The sequence below is a fragment of the Oenanthe melanoleuca genome, chromosome 3 (assembly GCF_029582105.1).
Source record: "Oenanthe melanoleuca isolate GR-GAL-2019-014 chromosome 3, OMel1.0, whole genome shotgun sequence".
NCBI lineage: Eukaryota > Metazoa > Chordata > Aves > Passeriformes > Muscicapidae > Oenanthe > Oenanthe melanoleuca.
Genome location: NC_079336.1, coordinates 64,865,595 through 64,884,447, shown reverse-complemented (window position 1 = coordinate 64,884,447; position 18,853 = coordinate 64,865,595). Strand labels below are relative to the sequence as shown.

At 35.7% G+C, this 18,853-nt stretch overlaps 1 protein-coding gene across 1 annotated transcript in view; it reads left to right on the top strand.

Annotated features, from left to right (window-relative positions):
• FMN2 (formin 2) overlaps positions 1–18,853 on the top strand; it is a 153,060-nt gene that overhangs the window by 59,129 nt on the left and 75,078 nt on the right. The window contains exon 8 of the mRNA XM_056486928.1: positions 2,581–2,668. Within this exon, the coding sequence (XP_056342903.1) occupies positions 2,581–2,668 (88 nt within the window). The remainder of the gene's footprint in view (positions 1–2,580; positions 2,669–18,853) is intronic.

The following is an 18,853-nucleotide window of genomic DNA, read 5'->3' as shown; positions in this document are numbered from 1 at the left end:
ATCATGTATTGACCCAGCTTTATCTCAGTTCCAGGCTTGAATGAAATGTTTGTTCCATTAAAAAAATATTGGAGTGATGATAGCCTATTAGAAGACTAGTGCAGGTTATCCTGAATTACTTTAGTTTTACATTTGAATTCAGAAAAATCTGACTATCCTATCCTATTTCAATCCATTTGACTTCAGTTTTAAATTCCTAATAATATAATAAATGGATTAAAAATTAGATAGGAACTTCTTGCTGATTTTTAACAGGTGATGTCAGTAGCTATGTCTTGAATTTAGGTCTTTGACCTTGTGAACAGCAGCTATGATATACTTGTTTTCTAATGTTATAATTTTTGATTAATGAACAGTATTTTTGCTGTTGAGGCATCCCACCCCAAAAGAGAAGGTAACACACAGGTGTGCAGATGCTCATGGTCAAAACAGCATGACAAAAGCCAGAAGGTCTGTAAAAGCTTACAAAGTTTTATTAGCAAATTTTACACTTGTCATGGAAAATGATATGTCATTCCCTTATTTTCCAGTATAAGAACACAGTGATTGGTTTTGAATAAAGAGGTAGAGTGAGCAAGACAAATTGGAGAGAGGGAGGGAGGAAGATCACCAGTCCTTGCTCCAGTGTCGATCCAGCTAATGGGATTTCCAGAGTGCTGGAGCATGTATACCTGAGCTTCATGGGGCTACCTATTTATGGATAAGTTTTCCCCACCCTGGAGATAAGTTTATTCCTTTCTATGCAATTCAGTTATCATTCACAGTTCATTCCTCTAGACCTTCCTGGAAATGTGTTGAAGGACTTTGAGGGGTCTCTGGTGTCTCAATGCCCCTCTACTGGGCTGGCTTTTGGTCAACAATCCTTTTACTCAACCTCATTACTGCATGTGCACTGTACCATGATGTGCTTAACTCCAGGAGCCAGAACAAGGATTTCAGTCCCAGAAAACTGCTGCCCTATCCCAGAAAGCCCCCCTTCTCCAGCCACATCCCCTTACTTCTCACAGCATGTTATTACCAAGGATCTTTGGTTGGCTGCACAGCGATCTGGCTGTTCATGTTTGAGACATAGACATTAGCCCCTTATCTTCAGGGCTTCTATAGCTGTATTTTCACTCCACTACAGCTAGTTTGGCATCTGTGAGTAAAGGGGGATGAAATAGCTTCCTAATCCAATGGTTATGAGGATTTAAGAAGGGAAAAAAAATTAAACAGTTGGCCAGCCAGCCAGCCACATCCTCAGAAAACCTATGTTGTAAGTACAGTGAGTTTCTCAAGTTTCCTTTCCTAAGTAGTTTCAGTGGCAGAGTTCAGGATCAGGCTTTTCCTTCTTTTTCTGCTGTTCAAACATCAGTGTACAGACCTGTATATGAAAATGTAAGTGAATCAAAGTTGGCAATGATTCAGTGAATCACAGGGCATCTTCTGGGTACTTGTTCGAATTTTTCAGATGTGAATTGGATCATGAAATTCTTTACTCTGGTTAACTTAATTCTGCTTTTTCTAATGTCTTTTCTGTTAATTGATTTGTAAATAATTTTGCCAGTGTATCTGTAAATAATACAGCCTCTTGGTGCTGCAATGGTATAACAGTGTAACTTGAAAAAATATGTATATGCTTCCTGTCGTGAACTAACAGTTTTAATTGTCTGTCCTTTTTTCCTCCAAGTGACTCAGAAAGGTTTTCATCAGTGCATTTAGTACAGTGTAAAACTCAGCAACCTATGTAGAGTAAATATTAACGTCTTTCTTCTATGCAATGGTTGAATCCCAGCATTGAAAATTATTTCATCTAGAATCATATCGTTTTACAGATAAGGGTCCTTTTCTGGCATTACTTGTTTCTCCTAACAATGATATAAAATTTACATCAAGTTGAATTCAAACAACTTAGAGCCCTTTGTGAGATACTCCTGTGAATTGCATGCTGCTTTTATGCTTGCAAAACCAACATTTATGAAAGTCTGTTTTAATCACTGATTTTAGCCCCTTAAAGGAAGACATTTTGATGGCTTGATTTTGGTTTTATTTTTTTCTATTTTGAAAGCAAAAAAGCCTTGTGACCTTTTATAATCCTTAAATTGATCAAAGAAAACCCCAATGTGTACGTGGTTATTTTGATTTTAAAATAAAATTCATATTGGCGCCTACTACGTCAAACATTCAAATAAAATACAAATTCTCACAGTCTTAACTTGCATCAAAGATGGAAGTCATTGTGTGGTTTTGGAAATCAAAGCAATTCCAAGATAGACACAGTTGGAATTTTTTTTATTTGACAACGTGTTTCATACACTTAGTAACATCAGTGTGAAGTAAAGTGTGCATTCTAATGAAGAAGGAAGAGTAGAGGAACCTTTATAGTGACTCCTTTAGCACTAAATTCAACTAGGTGACAAAGTTACATACACTTGTAATGGATTTATACAGCAGAAGCAAACTTTAGGAATAATAAATTTGCTCATTTATTGATATGTATATAGACTACAAAGAACTATTTCTTGAATGTGTCATTAGTAATGAGAAATATCTTGTACATTACCCTGCATAAGATAACAATACTTGTGTTTCTTTTGGCAGGTTGTCAAGTTGTTAAGTAACAAAAGATCTCAAGCTGTTGGAATATTAATGTCTAGTCTTCATTTAGACATGAAGGACATTCAGCATGGTAAGTGAAATAACTATTGATTATGCTCAGATCACATAATTATTTATCTGGCAATGCTAAATATTTACATCTTTTTATATATAAAATAAATTAATATGAGGCCTTTTTTGCATTATATTTTCTGAAAATAGCTTGTTCTGGCATTTATGTCCCACTTTCAGCATCAGCTGTATAAGTGGTATATAATATAGATGCTTTGATTTTTGGTCCTTTTGAGAAAGGAAAGAATGATGTGTTGTTTATTTGAATTCAGATAACCTTGGGATATATCCAGAAAAGTGAATTATGGTGTTTAATTTATTTGTTTTACAAAATAGTTCCTATATTTGGGTTAGCACAAACTGTGGCATTCTTTCATCTTCAACAGCATTTTTTACAAAGTGAGGTCTTTTAGGGGAGTGTAATACTTTTCACATTTATGCTAAGAGACAGTAGTGCAAAAAGGTGAAAAGTGGAATTGCATTTATATTCAGAGCATCCCTTATGTTTCCCAAAGGCTTTGGATAGATTTGAAGCAGATTGAATTATCCTGTGAAGTGCCAGCCTATCTATTAAATAAATGTGGTTTCAAGTATAACACAGACTTCATAAATCACAGAAACATCTTGTGAACTTTCTAGGCTACATATTTACAGCCATGCATTCAGTTTACTGTGATTTACTTATTTTGCGAAATTATTCGTAAATAGAACAAATTTGAGAGCCCTCTGTCAGCTAGTGAGTAACTCGTAATCACAGTTTTAAGGTTTTATTAAACTGTTTTGATGGTTACTAGACTTCCTCAAGCTGAAGCGCTTAAGATGGTAGTCATAGAGCAAGGCGCCAGCACTGGCGCCAAGAAGTACTTGGTATTTCCAAAGCTGGCAGATGTAGTTCTGTTAAGTCATAGAGCAAAATCTGAAAACAATGATATGGTCCTTTCCTTCAGTCAAATATTCAACTTGGTTTCAGTTAATAATGAGAACCTTATGAAAAAAGGAGTCCGCCTAACATCTGTGTCTGTGGTAAAGCCAACACAAGTTCATTGAAAATTTGCTTGCTTAACATGCAACACTAACAATAACATGGCATGAATGTCAGTAGTTGAAGGGGTCAAACAATATTATTCTTAACCTTTATCCTATTACAATATTAAGCACACATGATCATCTAAGAGCTGTGTGCAGATTTTGTATATTCCTCTTTCAATAGCTGTTTTCTAAAGTCAAAAGTCTTTGCAAAAGGGAATTTCATAGTTCTTTTATTCCTTTGCTGTGCACAAGTCATTGAACAAACACCAGAAAATTTTTTCTGGTGGGGGGAATTTGTGAGAATTGTTGTTGCTAGAAATCTTTTTTTCTGTTTTCATTTTTCTTTTTATTTTCTTTTTCTTTTTTTTTTTTTTTTTAAAGAACATAAAATAGGCATGGAGGAAATGTGGGGAGGAGAAGGAAATAAATTTGCATGGTGGGGACAAGGAAAATAAAGATGTTGCCCAGAAGTATTTCTGGAATCATTCACTCCATGCAGAGGTCTCTGAGTGATCTAACCATAGAGCTCATGCAGAAATTATAAAATCAAAACCCCAAGTATTTAACTTTACCTTTATGTACACAAGGTGTTAATTCCTTATTAAAAACAAAATGTTTGCATATATTATATGTATTATATATATTTACAAATATTATATATTTGAGTTTTATAACATTTAGGATTTTCTGTTGCAATTTGAATATACTAACAAGAATGTACTAACAAAAACTCAAGCAATGATCAAGTGCCTGCATTAAGAAAAATAGCCAGTTGATGTATTTGCATCTTTATACATTAATATTTAAGTTGTGTGACAATGAATACAGTAAAAAATGTTATTAGTGTTCTTTGTCCCCTGGCCCAGGGCTTTAGCAGTGGTCTTGAAATTTTTTTATGTTTCATGTACACTGACACACAAACTTACACATCTCAGAATAATACAAGCAATTGTTTTACATAAATAAGGACTGTAGTCAAATGAAACCTTCCCCCACCCCCTCCTGACCATTTGTGGTACTAGGCAACTTACAATTTTCTTGTAGATATTCCCTATATCAAACATAAAGCATGTTTTTAGAATGCAGTGTTCATGCAAATCACAGAAATGTAATTTTTTTTTGTTTTTACTGTTCCCAGAAAGGCACCCATAAGGAGGGAGAAACTTTCAGTGCTGAGTGATATTCTGTTTCTTGTTTTGCATACTACTTACTGTGTTGTATTTTTCTGGTGCTTTTGAAAAATTTTGAAGTCCTACATGAACAGAAGGGAAAACAATTATGCTGGGTACTAATCCATCTAATAAATTTATGATTTCAAGTCTTAAATCATATTGTGTTTAGATGAAGACCTTAAAATAGCTTGATACCTCGTCAAATGTTGTATTTAATGTCTTGTAAAATTTTTGTTCTTTGGTTCGTGTTTTTGGTGTAGTGTTTTATTTGCTTTTTTTTTTCTTAGTGGTTTTTTTTTTTTTTTTTTGCTTTATTTGGTGGTGTTTTATTTGCTTAAGATTACAAAATGATAATGAAATATTGTCTGCAAGAATATTGTCTGCATATCTGATCAGATGTGGCATTTAATAGAAGATCTCAGTATATTGTAATACATCTTAAATAGATTTCTTTTATTATATGGCTGTTAAGTGTCTGCTTGTAGAATTGCATTTGTCTGCTTCCAGCTTTGGAAGTAGGTTTAGTAATACAAATGTCCAGAGCCTGTCTGCTTTCAAAATATTTTTATAGTGTGGAAGGACTAGCTGTAATAATCAGAGCACATTTGTTCTGAACTCTAGAGTGTCTTTCTAGTAGTGCTTCAAAGTTTGCTAGGTTAATTTTTGTTGTTTTGGAGATATTTTTTAGTAGATTCTAATTGCTAACAGAACACCCATCTACTTTATGCAGACAAGGCTAGAACTGTAAGAAATGTTGGTTCTTTAGTTACAGTGCCCTTTCTCTGTAATTAGCACTAAAACCAGTTCTCGTGGTTTCTCTGATTTCATGCAAGGTCTTACTGATGCCTGGGTTTTTCTGCAATCATCTATCAACTATGCAAAACACTTTATCCAGGCATTTTCCTTGCTTTTGTGTTTTCTTTATACCACAAATATTCTTTATCCAGTGTTATGTTCCCACTGGAAACATTGCTGTATTTTGGCTGCATGATAAGGCCAAAACTTGAGAAATGCCAAACAAGCACTTCTTGCCTCTTTTTCCTTTATAGTTCAGATTTTCTTCCTAGAGAAGAGACTTGGGGTTTAAACATTTATATTTTGGGGGGTTTCTTAACCTTTCAGAGATGCTAATTCTGCTCAGATTAGGGATACAACAAGATTCTGGTGTAACTGCATGGAGTAACCTATGATGAACACACTATACATTAAAATATAATTACATATTAAGCCTGTGTCTGCATTTAGGGACCATGTCTTGTAAATAAGATATCTTTGTTCAAGTTTTCTGTCAGCACTTGAAAGATAACAACTTTTTAAAATTGCAGGCATGGTGCAGATAAATTTGTCAGTGCCTTCCCCAATCCCCTTATTTATAAAGAAACAGTGATTCTTCCTCTGTGTTTGCAACTGGCAATAAGTGCTGTAAGAATAGCAAAAAGTTATTCTGTGTGTGTATAAAAATAGAAGGAAAAAATTAAACTGGAGATGTCAGCCAGGAAAAAAGGAAAATTTGGTATTTTTTGCAGCTAAATATTAAATTTATTGCACAGTGAGATTTTAATCTAGTATTCATTTAATATATGGAAATTATTCCTTGGGACATGAAAATTGTCTTAGTTCTAAGCATGCCTTTTAAATGTTGAAAGTAAAAGTTTCTCAAAAATGGCATTGTGCAGTTCTTTGTCTTTTGAAGTTATTTGTTATCTTTTCCAATTCATTGAGTTTCTCTCAACAAGGTTTTTCACTCCAGGGACTGTGTTGCTACAATACTCTTAACTATTTTTTCTGTAAAATTTTGCATAGTGCCTTGTGGTTGCCCTGGCTCTACTGGAAGTAGTTTGGAGATTTCTGCCTCTGAATTTTGCATGACTTTCATTTTCCTCATTTAATAAGTCATTTGTCCCCCCACTCTAAAACACTGGCTGTCTGCAGAATTTGATGGAACTACCTGTCCCACTTTGATATCTGCAGTGGTGGGGGCGGGGGGGAAAGGGAAGGCCAAGACACTGTCTATTACAAACCTCAAAAAAGAATTAATAGGAAAAACAATTACAGAAAGGGCAGGAAGATTCACCAACAGCTGGTAAAATCCAACCTTGTAATCTGGATTTGAACTTATTTTACTGGAAGTTTTATCTGCAGCAGAGTTTGTTCTGCTAACAGCAGTACAACTTTGAACAGCAAACATATCTTCTGCCCTGAATTCAAGACAGATGTGCAGGAAGTGAACATACTTTAAATGTTAGCAAGAAAAAGAAATGTTTATTCTTATTATTTGACTATTAGTGACAAAAGAACAAGAGAAAATCTTGGGTTTGTTTTCTTACTTGACCACTCATGCTGACATGTAGAAATGATGAGCAAGGAGAGGCTTTGTCGAAGGTTTAACTAAATGATTTCACTAGAGAAGGATGATAAAATGTCCCTTACACTGCATTACTTCAATGTTCTGAGCAGGATTTATTCATGTATTGAACAATCACGTAGTCTGGGTCCAAGAGATGCTCTAAATGGAGAGCAATCAGGAAAGAATGACTGATCATCTGGAAAATAAGACTCAGGCTGAGTTTATTTTATAGAGAGTCCAGAGGTGATCTGAGCATTGTTTATCCTAACAACGTGTGTGAACAAGCACAATCATTTGAAACTTTTAGTACCCATTCTTCACAAGTATTTCAGTACCTTCCTAAAAGACATCTTACTGATCAAACAAGTTATGAGGACAAAACAATACATGATCAGATGAAATTATCTGGCCACTGTTATACTAGAAAGTATAAATAAATCTGCTGCCCAAAATTGTTATTTCTGTCCTTTAAAGTTATGGGGGAAAATGTTGGCTGTAGGAAGATATGCAGACTTTTTCTCTTAGGTGGCAATTCTTTATTTCTTTCTTAAATTAATGATAAATAAAGCTATTGCAATCAGTGCAGGTTAATTACAAAGTCTGAGACTTTACCTGTTACTTCTGGTTTATTAGTAGATAATATTAATTCTTTTATTGTTTCTTTTTTTTCCCTAATCAAATATTGTACATGCAAATGGCCAAAACCTTAAAAGATTATGATGTAAACTTCTGATAGCCTTTCCAATGCCTATTTAGATTCTTCAGAGACAAGCCCAAGTAAAGATTGCTTTGATTCAGCAGTTTTGTCTCATGTGCCAGCACTTCCTCAGATAATTCTGAGTCTTATTCCTCTACTTCTTCTAGACTTTTTGCTACCATACTCATTGCATTATGCCTGCTGTTAGGTTGGATGCTTAAATGTTTTATTAGCTTTTAATTACTTTAGAAGCTCCTATTGGGAAATTATTGAGAAGGAAAATAATGGAATACACAAAATTACTATTATAGAATAAATTTAACTAGAGTTAGAGTGTCACATATATGTATTGCTGCAGATGTTTCCATTGCTTTAATGCTGTTATTTTGCCCACAGTGCTCTGCATTGAGCAGTGATTTTGGAGCCCTTGGAGTCTGGCCACTCCTGTCAGACACAGTTAGGGAGGAAGGACAACAAAGGTCCTTGGAGACAGGTGGAGTTTCCAATGAATTTGGCATAAACCCCTGAGCTGTGGGTAAAGGTCCAGAAAGTCTGTCCGGAATATTTAAAGCATGCTTCCACTCCTCTTTCTATCTTCTAAGATTTTCTGAAACTTAATTTACAGTGAACAGAGGTTAATAAAGAAATAGCAACAGTTGTTAAGGGAAAAATACAACTTCAATCATAGTTTTCTGTTAATATATATATGATGCATCACGATAATGAAGCACAGAAATATTAGTGTCATCAAGAAAGGAACTGAATGGTTTATGTCATATATTTCTTTCTAATTTACACTTAAAAACAAATCTATAGAATTATACATTCTTTTTTCTATGATGCAAAATGCATTTTAAAGAACTTAAGTTTAAGGTTTTAAATGAGGAAAATAATATTGAGTTTTCTTCACAATATTTGAATCAGCAGAGACTAATTACTGCCACATTGGGCAGTTTGGATAATTAAACATTTTTGTTGTTGTTAAGAACATATGAATGTAATTTAATAGAGAAGTTTTGTAAGAAAATGTAACTGCATTGTCTGTCTGTTGTTTCAGTTGAAACCATGGGGTTTTTTTCTTTCAAATCTGAGCTAGCTTTGAAAGTTAGAGAAAAGTTTCAGTAATGTTCCTTTCTCCCAAAAGAAAAAAACTAGTACTGTTATTTTTCATTTGTGTACTATGTACTCACTCAGAAGAGGGATGATTACAAAATTCTCAGCATAAAAACAACCAAATGTGCTGTTAGCATTAGTACCATGTACAAATTGGGTGCAGGAGGGAGAAAAAGAGCACCTTGTGTCTCTTTTATAGCAGAAGTATTTTCCACTGGTCATGCTCTTATATACTGCTGAACTTCATAGGGGTTCTAGCATTATTAAAATTAAGAAATCCCTATTAATTAAAATTCCATTAATACAGTTACATATTTTTTCATTAAACCAAAAAGTTTAAAAGAAAGGGATGTTTGCCACAACAGTTTGTGATTTTTCATGAGTTTTTTAGATTTGAATACATTTATACATACAAAAAATTTGCATTCAAACATTAATGCCACTTATATGTATATAGCTGCTAACAATTAACAATTTAAATACAAGGTAGATAAAATGGGGATTTAGTATCATTGCAAGAAAAATAGGTAATTTTTTTTATATTCAGTGTACCTATAACTGTATTTTAATCAGTGTTTTTTAAAAATCAATTAAAACTATATGTTACATTTGACCAAGTGAAAATCTACCTAGCTTTGTACCTGATCTACTCTGCAGCTAACCATAAAATAAAAATAAAAATAAAAATAAAAATAAAAATAAAAAGCTAAGGTGAGTGGCACTGACTGCTCATTATGTAATTTTTGTAGGTCTCACCTTATTGCAGGAATTTACTTCAAACTGAAAAGTTTATTTGGAACAGCTTGCATTCATGTTATCCGTTCTCTTGATTTCTCCTTGTCCCCAGTCTACACTCCAGGATTCTTTCTACTCTTTGCCAATGAGGTGGCTGGCTAGCTCTGCAGGCTGCTTTCAAGATCTTTGTGCACCATATGCCTGTGCCAAGATGTCACACCACCTTCTTTCAGGCTCTGCTTTTTCTGTATTGTTGTTGATATTTTGTTTGCCTTTCACTGCTGCTAATTTTTGAGTTTGTGTTTTCAGGAAACTATGAAAAAAATCTGAGTGTCTTTTTGGGGTAGCAGTTGCTGATTTTTGTATGCATCACAGGACTTTTACAGTCTGGGTCCTTTTCTTCCCATCTACTTTGCATGTATTGACACTGAGTATTTGAGAGATTCTTTTATATGTGTTTGTGGTCAGCTTTTAAATGGTGTTACTATCTGAGAACATTGACGCCTCATGTTCATTAAACAGCACAGTAACCTTTAGAGGTCCTAGTAAGGCTTCTTTGCTGTAAATCTCTACTTTGAAAACTAATAATTCAGTTTGGTAATTGATCTTTCTATTTTTTTTTTTTTTTTTTTTTTTTGAGCAGGTTTTGGTTTTTAATAGTTTTTTGGGTTTTTTTTTGGTTGTTTGTTAGTTTGGGTGCTTTAAATCCAAGAAGAGGTTTCCTCTTATACCACCACAACATGTTTTTTTCTGAAACATTAGGTAAGGATAGTAAAGAGCCTTTTGCAAATTCGGTATTAACCTGGTAGTTCTTACCTGGGCCTTTGTGAACACTCCATTATAGCAGCACTACTTAATTTGTTGCTCACGAGTGCCTGCTACAAATTGTTACTTTGCTTTCTTATTCCATTGTTTTAGCTGTATGTCCTTTAAAAAAAACCTTCTGTATAATACATAGGCATTTTCCAGGCATAAAAATCAGATTGACTGGTTTGTAGTTTCCAGTATCATCTGAGGAATCCTCTTAAAATTTTCATTTGTATGTTCTGATGCTTGTTCAATTTGAGGCAGTGCCCAAAACATATCACTTGAGGAGTATAGAACTTGTCTGAGAACCTCTTTGACCTTTTCTGTGGTTGTGAATCCTTACACAAATACTTTGTTTAACCTTTTCTGATTCTCTTTCTTTTGTGCTCTTTTTACAGCCAGATTATCTGCATGCCCAGCTGTTTCCTGTCAGGCTTCATACATGTGATGTGTTTGAAAGCAGTTTTATTACTAGCTTTATGCATTTGGCAAGTTTGGTTTAGACCTTTTTGTTCTTGTCCAATTTACATTGAACTTCCAAGACTTTGCTTTTTGTTTTCTTTGGCTGATTTCCACTTTTGAAGAGTATATTTTATTTACAGGTGTCTGCCATGCTCTTATAGTTAATCATATCTGTGATTTTGAGAAGTAGAATATTGGAAATGTGAAAACACAAGGGAGGGAAAAAGGGTGCATTTAAAATTATCAGTTGACTTTTTTTTTTCTCTGTGGTTGTAATGAAGTGTCTATAATCTTTCTTCTGACCTTCGACCTTCTTTTAGGCTTTCAACTATCTTCTCATTTTAAGCTAATTTCTGGTTGTAAAATCTAAATTTATGGTCTTACTCCTAAAATGCTTATTCCCTCGTTCTACGGAGAAATTTCGATAAAGGCTGGTTTGGTGTCTGCACGTGCTTTGTACTTTATTCAGAAGCAGATCAAATGTTACTTCACCTCTTTTGGTAAATCTGCCTAGCTCCTTTGAGTAATAACTCTGATGCTGTAAAATTTAGATGTGAATGATGCTTCAAGCAATATGGGTAACAGATTAAACCTTGCAATAGTATGTTTTCTCTGTGGCATACGGGCTTACACATAAATGGTAAAATACCATTTAGGAGTCATTTTCAGATGCTTGTTGAGTGGTCTGTAAGAGGGCGCTGACGGTGTTTTTTCTATTTAGGCGTGACTTTCCTCCACAGGGAGTGCGGTGGATCTTTTACACTCAATTGCTTTGTCTTACCCGCTAATGCTCCCGTCAGTATTCGCTGCCTCTTCTGCTGCGAGCCTTTATGGCACCGTGTACAGCCTTGCATCGCGCTGTCACTCTGATTACCGCCCTTCTGTTCCAGCCGGAACACCATCGCATCCTCCAGCGAATACAAATCTTCCCCTTGCAGATGTTAGGTGCCTCTAGGGACTCGCATCATTCGCACAGCCTGGCCTTTCCCCGGTGAGCTCGGCTTACCGCAGCCTGTGGCGCATGGCGGTGCCCGTGGCGCACGGCGGTGCCCCTGGCGCACGGCGGTGCCTCTGGCGCATGGCGGTGCCCGTGGCGCATGGCGGTCCCTACCCCGCGTCCCTCGCCCGTCCCCTACCCCGCGTCCCTCGCCCGTCCCTGTGCCGGCCCTGCCCTCCGGGCGGCCCGGGCCCGGCTCCCCGCTCGGGCAGCAGGTGGCAACCGCGGCCCGCGCTGCGGCAGGAGCGGCCCGGGCCAGGGGGAGCCGGCCCGGCCGAGCCCCCTCGGCGCAGCCCTCTCGCAGGGAATGGCTCCTCTAAACGGTAGCGCCGGGGCAGGGAAGATGGTAAAGTGGCTTGTTTGCTGTGTCCGTGCATCATGCGTGGTAGGGGAGGGTAAGAGAGAGTGCCGGGGAAATTACGGGTTTTTTCTTGGTCTGAGCGCCCGCTGCTCCCCGTGCTGCAGTCAGTCTGTTGGTGCTCCTGTGCCTGTCACTTTATGGAGTACCTGGATTTCTCCTCCTTACTGCTTTATCGTCTGTCCTTGTTTTGTTGTTATCCACAGGCAATGAAAGATCAGGTTAATTTCTGTTGTTCTGCTGTTTCACATGAAACCTCCCCAAGCAATAGATGTTAGGATCTGTTTCAGTGTCATGTGTTTTCTGTTTTTAGTGAAGTTGCAATTGCTTTTGCTACCTAGACACAAAATACAGCTCCGTGTTATTGAACTGAAACAATATCGACTGCCTCCCATAATCTGAAAGTACTCAGTAGGCCGAAGCTAGTCATGATACTGTAATAAATGTACATATGTGGTTCCAACTAACTTTTAGGGCTTTTTCTTCTAATATATGTATTTTGGTTTTCTGCCTACATAGGTTTTTGGGCTTTTTTTTTTTGTGTTACCCCAGCCTTTATTTCCTAGAATTAATAACAGCTTTTAAAAAATGCTTTGGAGTGTGAAAAAAGATGGAACTTAAACCACATACAGGCATCCGTCTGTACTGAGCTATCACAGTATTGTGATTTGAATTAGTAAAGCTTTGTCTTCTGTCATGTATCTAGCCAAAAATCTTTTTGCATTATTTTCATAATCCTACCACAGTTATAACGTGGTGTCACAAGATCATTACATCATTTTCTTAGCATCTGTAGCTCCTTAGTACTCTAACTTGAGAATATTTGGTGAAAGGCTTAACGTGCCTTAATACGATGAAATCCCTGGTGTGTTTATCCAGACGTCAGACAGGGCAACCATGTGGAATAGTAGGCAACATCTAGTATGCTCTCTGCTGTGCCAAAAATAAAATTTTAAATTGATTTTGAGAATAAATTGAGAGTATGTATTTTTTTTTTTTTTTTTTTCAGTTAGATACTACCACCATTTGACAGAAGGAAAGAGAAATTTAGACTTGAGAGGAAACCACTCAAATGGTTTGTTTCTGTAATTCTTGACTGGGAAAATTTGCATTTTGAGTTGTGACTAAACAATTGCCTGTAAAACAATTGTAAGCAAATGAGGATGTGCTTTGCATGACTTTTGAGAACCCTGTATGCTTCCAGGAGTGCTTCTAGCTAATTCTGCTAGTATGGATACTGATATCACACACAACTGGCTAGCTGAAGCAGTAAGCAGGGAAAGCTTGTTTCTGAATGATAATAGGTGTCCTCATGGCTAAAAGAACTTGCATTACTTTCTGTTGTAAATAATCAAATGGTAACAACATTCCATGTAGTCTGTGTAAAATGATTTAGGCTTGGTGATGTTACAGAAGACTGGTAGAGAATTTCAGAGAGACTTAGCAAAGGGCAAACGTGCAGCTCAAGTCTAAGTTTTTAGAAAGAGCATTCTAAGCATTTAGTCTGGCTGCTTAATAAGGCAAGTTATGTAATATTGCCTGCTAATTTCTACCTCAGGCTATTAGTCTATATAAATATGAATGCTTTAGCAGTATAAATGATCTTAAGTTCCAGCTGAAATTCTGACCCTTCAACCTTTTGCTTTCTTTGAAGTTGCTGAAATTTTTGCAGTTGCCTTTGGTGAGTGTAGGATTTCTAGAAATACTTTAAGTAATGGAGAAGTCAACATATATCGTGAAACATTGCTCTAAAGGTTGTTTTCCCTCAATTTTAGCACTTTAAATATGCTCTCCATAGTGAATTTGTCAGATTAATTTATAGATACTCTTCATTCTTTCATGCTTTTGGTCTGTGAAACTACAGAGCCATATACTTTCAGGTATCTTGTTATGCAGGCATGTAGCTTCTTAGCTTTCTTTGTGTAAGTTAAATAAATCAAGCAATTCAATAGAAAGACAAGTTCTTGAGGTCATTGTGCTGTCTGCTTTGTTGGTCTTTTTGATACTACACCGGTTCTAGCTCTAGTCCAAAAATTGCTTTAACTTCTAGCCACTCCTTGAGAGTTTCGGATTAGTCATTGATCATGATTACAAAGAGTGCAATCAAAGCAGTTATTTGGGTGAGTTTTGGTCTGCTCAGCAAAGAGCAGCTCTCCCATTAACGTTGCCACCTGGATTTCAGTGAGGATTAAACACTATTTTTATTACCTTTCGTTTTAAGGGTGATAAAGATATTTGCAGTAAACTGAGAGCAGAGTCCTATGAAAGCCAAAGATACTCTCTCCATTGTGGCAATGTTTCAGGAACAATTGCATTTTCAGATCTATGAGCTGGGCAGTTATTAACTCATTTAGTTAAACAAATAATTTAATGTAAGTATTCTAAATTGCCAACCAGACACAACGGGAGCTCCATTAACTATGCACTAACTAAGAGTAAATTGGGAAAAAATAGCTAAGACCCCAAGTTAACTGTTCCTTCAGAGAATCTATTATTTGGGGGGGAAAAGGATTGTGCTAGTCCTGTTAACTTTATCAAATACAGTAGTTCACTACTGGATGGTTCAAAATAAATTTCTTCTTCCTCCTCCTCTCACACTTTACTTCAGTTTATAATTTTTAATTATATCCCTAAAGCAAGAAATAAAAATCTTGTCTTCTTGCTTGTGGGCTGCACTTCTCAGACCTAGACATGACTTTTTTTATTGTGAGCTAGAAATAGATTAGAAATAGATTATGTGGGATTAAATAAAAAGCCAGAAAATTTGAATTCTGAAAGAAATCCACACGTAATTCAAAGTCTCAATTAGTTTGAAACCTGAAGTCTCATTTGTACTCCAAATAACTCTTGCTCTAATGTCTTTGTTACACAATCACTGGTACAATTAGCCTGTGGAACTCGTGGTCTTAATGCCATTGAAACCAAGAATCTAAAAGAAAAGTTTAGCATGCAGGAAAACCAAATTTTATGTCACCTGAGTCGTGAATTTTAAAGATACAGATCATGTCTGTCTTCAGACAGATTGATGCACAATGCCAAACCTACTGGTATGTGCTTTTGCAGCTGATATGTTTGTACAGTTTGTTTTTATAACGTGCACTGTAAATACATACTGACACATAAACATCCCCAAAATATATTCCTCAGATATCATGTTCTAGTAGTCTGCCCCAAAAAAATATATACTTGACAGGTATGACAAGCTTTCTTTTGAGACTCTTTAAATGAAATGCCTGTGGCATGCTCTACTACCTTACCCAGAAAGTGAAAAAGCTTAGTACAAACTGATACTGAAATAAAAGCAAAGAGCTTTGAGGTTTTTTATAGCAGCAATTATATTTTCTGTCAAAGAAATTCTTACATATAAAATATTCTTATATGCCAATATTAATTTTATATTGAAATCTTGTTCTTGAGACACTTAAAAAATGCATTTAAGGGTGAGGAAGTTCACCTAGAGAGCAACCCCCTATTATAATCATAAAGCAGAATTATATTTTTTTTAACTTATCTAAATGTATCTTATATAATTTGCATTTGTGTACTATGTTAAGCCTTAAGTATTGTTTTGGGAGTTTTCCTAGTAATCCTTTTCAGTTTGTTGAAAATCTTGAATCCTGCCACTCAGTCTCGCACTTCAAATTCACTCTGCGATGCCCAGCCCCTGGCATGTTCATTGAGACTGTTTGCTCCTCTATGCACTGTAGTTTAAAATGCCCATAATCTGGTAAAATGCCAGTCTTTTCTCAACCTTCCTATATCCCACACCCATGTTTTTTTCACCTGCCAAATTCAAACAAATCTTATCTAAACAATTAAGATAAGCATTGAAGTACCCTCTATAGTCAAATCAGCAAACCTCTCAAAGCCAGAACTGAAACACAATCTCTCTAAATTAAACAGTCTACAATGGCAATCATGTTTGTATTTAAACATTTTATTCTGAAAGGATTACAGCATTGCTCTCTCCTTTTTTTTTCCTGCCTAGACAAGAAGGCGACATACTGAGTCAAACAAAATATATTTGTTCTCTACGAGCTGAACTTGCACGCTTTTTGTAAACAGAATGTATAGGTGTATGAAGTTTGACTTCACATAATCAGTAACTGCTGTCCTTAACAAAGTAGGCACTTGTTTGAAATGTATGTAGTGTAACTGTTTACATTAACTGTATACAGCTGTATAAAATCTGGTGATATATTTTGTTGCATGTGTGAATATATATTTACACGTTTGTAAAAAACCTCTATTGATACTGTTTTTTATTAGGGATACAAGTTAGGGAACAACTGTCTGAAAGTTGAATTAAGTTTATAAGAGAAAAATCATGCCAAAGATTCACTCCTTTCAATGAAGTCTTCTACTTATATTACTTTGCATTTTGCAAAATATATTCATGCTTAATTTATTCTTATTTTATCACTTCCCAGAAATGGGAGTGCATGTTCTGGGTATTTAAAATTCTTAAGTCATCTGAAGCAACAGCTCAACTTAATCCATGGCTTCTGCTTGGAAATTTTGTTTACTGTTCTGGTTTCTCACACAAGCTTTAGATCAAGGTGAATTACTGCCACAGTAAAACTGTGCAAGCAGTTCTAAGTGGTGTCTTGCCTCTGATCCATACTGTCTTGAAGCTCCAGTCTCCCTCATGTTTTGTGCACTTTAACATTGTCAGTAGGAAAATTTTGAGTATTTCTAAATAGAAAAATATATCACAAAGGTACTGAGGGCAAGAAGGTAAGCAATAATATGAAGTTACTAATTTATGCTAATTCAATGCAGCCATACCACACCTACCAATTTTCAGTGGGGGTGTAGTTTACAAGTTATGTTTAAGAATTTTTTTTTTCTTTCACTTATTTTCTGAGGATACTTTAAAATTATAGTCATGGCCCTTGTGTGATTGCTTCAACTTGCATTAGCACAAGGACATAAGGTTTTAGCACTGCCACATAAACACAACATTTATTTCAAAGAGTTCCATATGGGATTTAACTTTCTGCATTGGAGATTCACATTTCTGTTATTTAAGATAAAGAAGAGTCCCAAGAAAATAGCAGTAGCTGTCAAGTTGTTGGAACTTTACAGATAAAAATATGACCTTGTGAATGTTAGGTGAATTATGCCAAAAGTGGCATGGGGAAAAAGAAATAAACGGGGGTAGGGGTTGCAGGTCTGGGAAGTGGGGGTGGGATATGAAGTTTGAAAGTTGTGGTCTTTCTATTTTTCTATGTAACCAATAAGAGACTGAAAGTTTTTCAGAGTAGTTTATTATAAATGTAAATGTAAATATACCAAGTATTTATCGGATGTAAATCTGGATTTATTTTGCAAGTAACTTGATATTACATCCAAGCATAGTCTTTATAGGAGCAAAAGAAGCCATTGCAATTTGATCATCTTCTTGGGCTCTTTTGGCTTTCTTGTTGATGAGAACACTGATGCAGGTGTTTTTTCTTCTACTTCTGAATTGAGCAGTTCAGCTATAAGTCATTCCAATGAACCTGATGAAATTGTCTGCGTTGAGACTTTTTTCCTGGTTTGCTTGTGTTTGCATATGTCATGTTCTTGCATTTTCCTCCAAAGACACCTATCAGAGAAGGCTTCCATTCTGTATTCACTAAACAATTCTATATCTATTCTTTTTTCTTTGTTAGTTGATAAAAGCGTAAGTTGATCAAGCTATATATTATCTGATTTGTTTTTCTTGTATCAGAGTTCTCAATTTTTTTATGGTTTTGCCAGTATGCTGGTTTTCTAATGGTGTTGGATTTTGATATATTTTTTTTTATATACTGCCTATATATCTTTCTTGAGGAAACTATTGTTTTTAATTAACTCAGAAATAATAAGTCAAGGAAAATCATTCAAAGTGACACATTGGACCTACTCATCTACTTATGTGCCTTTTTTTTCTTGCAAATACCCTTTTTAGATAATTTAAAATAATTATAAGTTCTGTGAAATTTGACTGAATGAATTTTAATGGTATCATTCTGCCTAAAAAATTACTTAGTAATTTTGAGGCTTTAATTAAATAAAGTTTACTCTTTCTATGTTTCTATATATTGATATGATTTTTTTTTGTTGTAAAATTGATGCATTTTCAGTTTCTTTCATTCTTCAGCTTACAGTAATATTCCTGGGCTGTAGATGATTTCAGTGGGGCAACAATATCTGAGGATCAAAGCCGGGAAAAAGTACCATGGAAATTGGAACCTCTCAATATCCTATAATCTTGCATGTTAGAGTCATGAAGGGTGCAACAGCTGAGAAACCCCCAAATCTGTGCCACACACAGAACTATGTGGTAAGAGTACTGTGGTTAGTTGCTGCAGAAGCAGGAGGTCCTTCACTCAGTGAAGAAGAATAGATCTGCCTTTGTATTTTGCTGTACTGACCATCTGTTTCTGCCATTTGTCAGAGAAGTTGTGAAGTCTTGCAGAAACTCCTGGTGTTCTTCTAGAGAAAGAGAGCAGATGTGAAA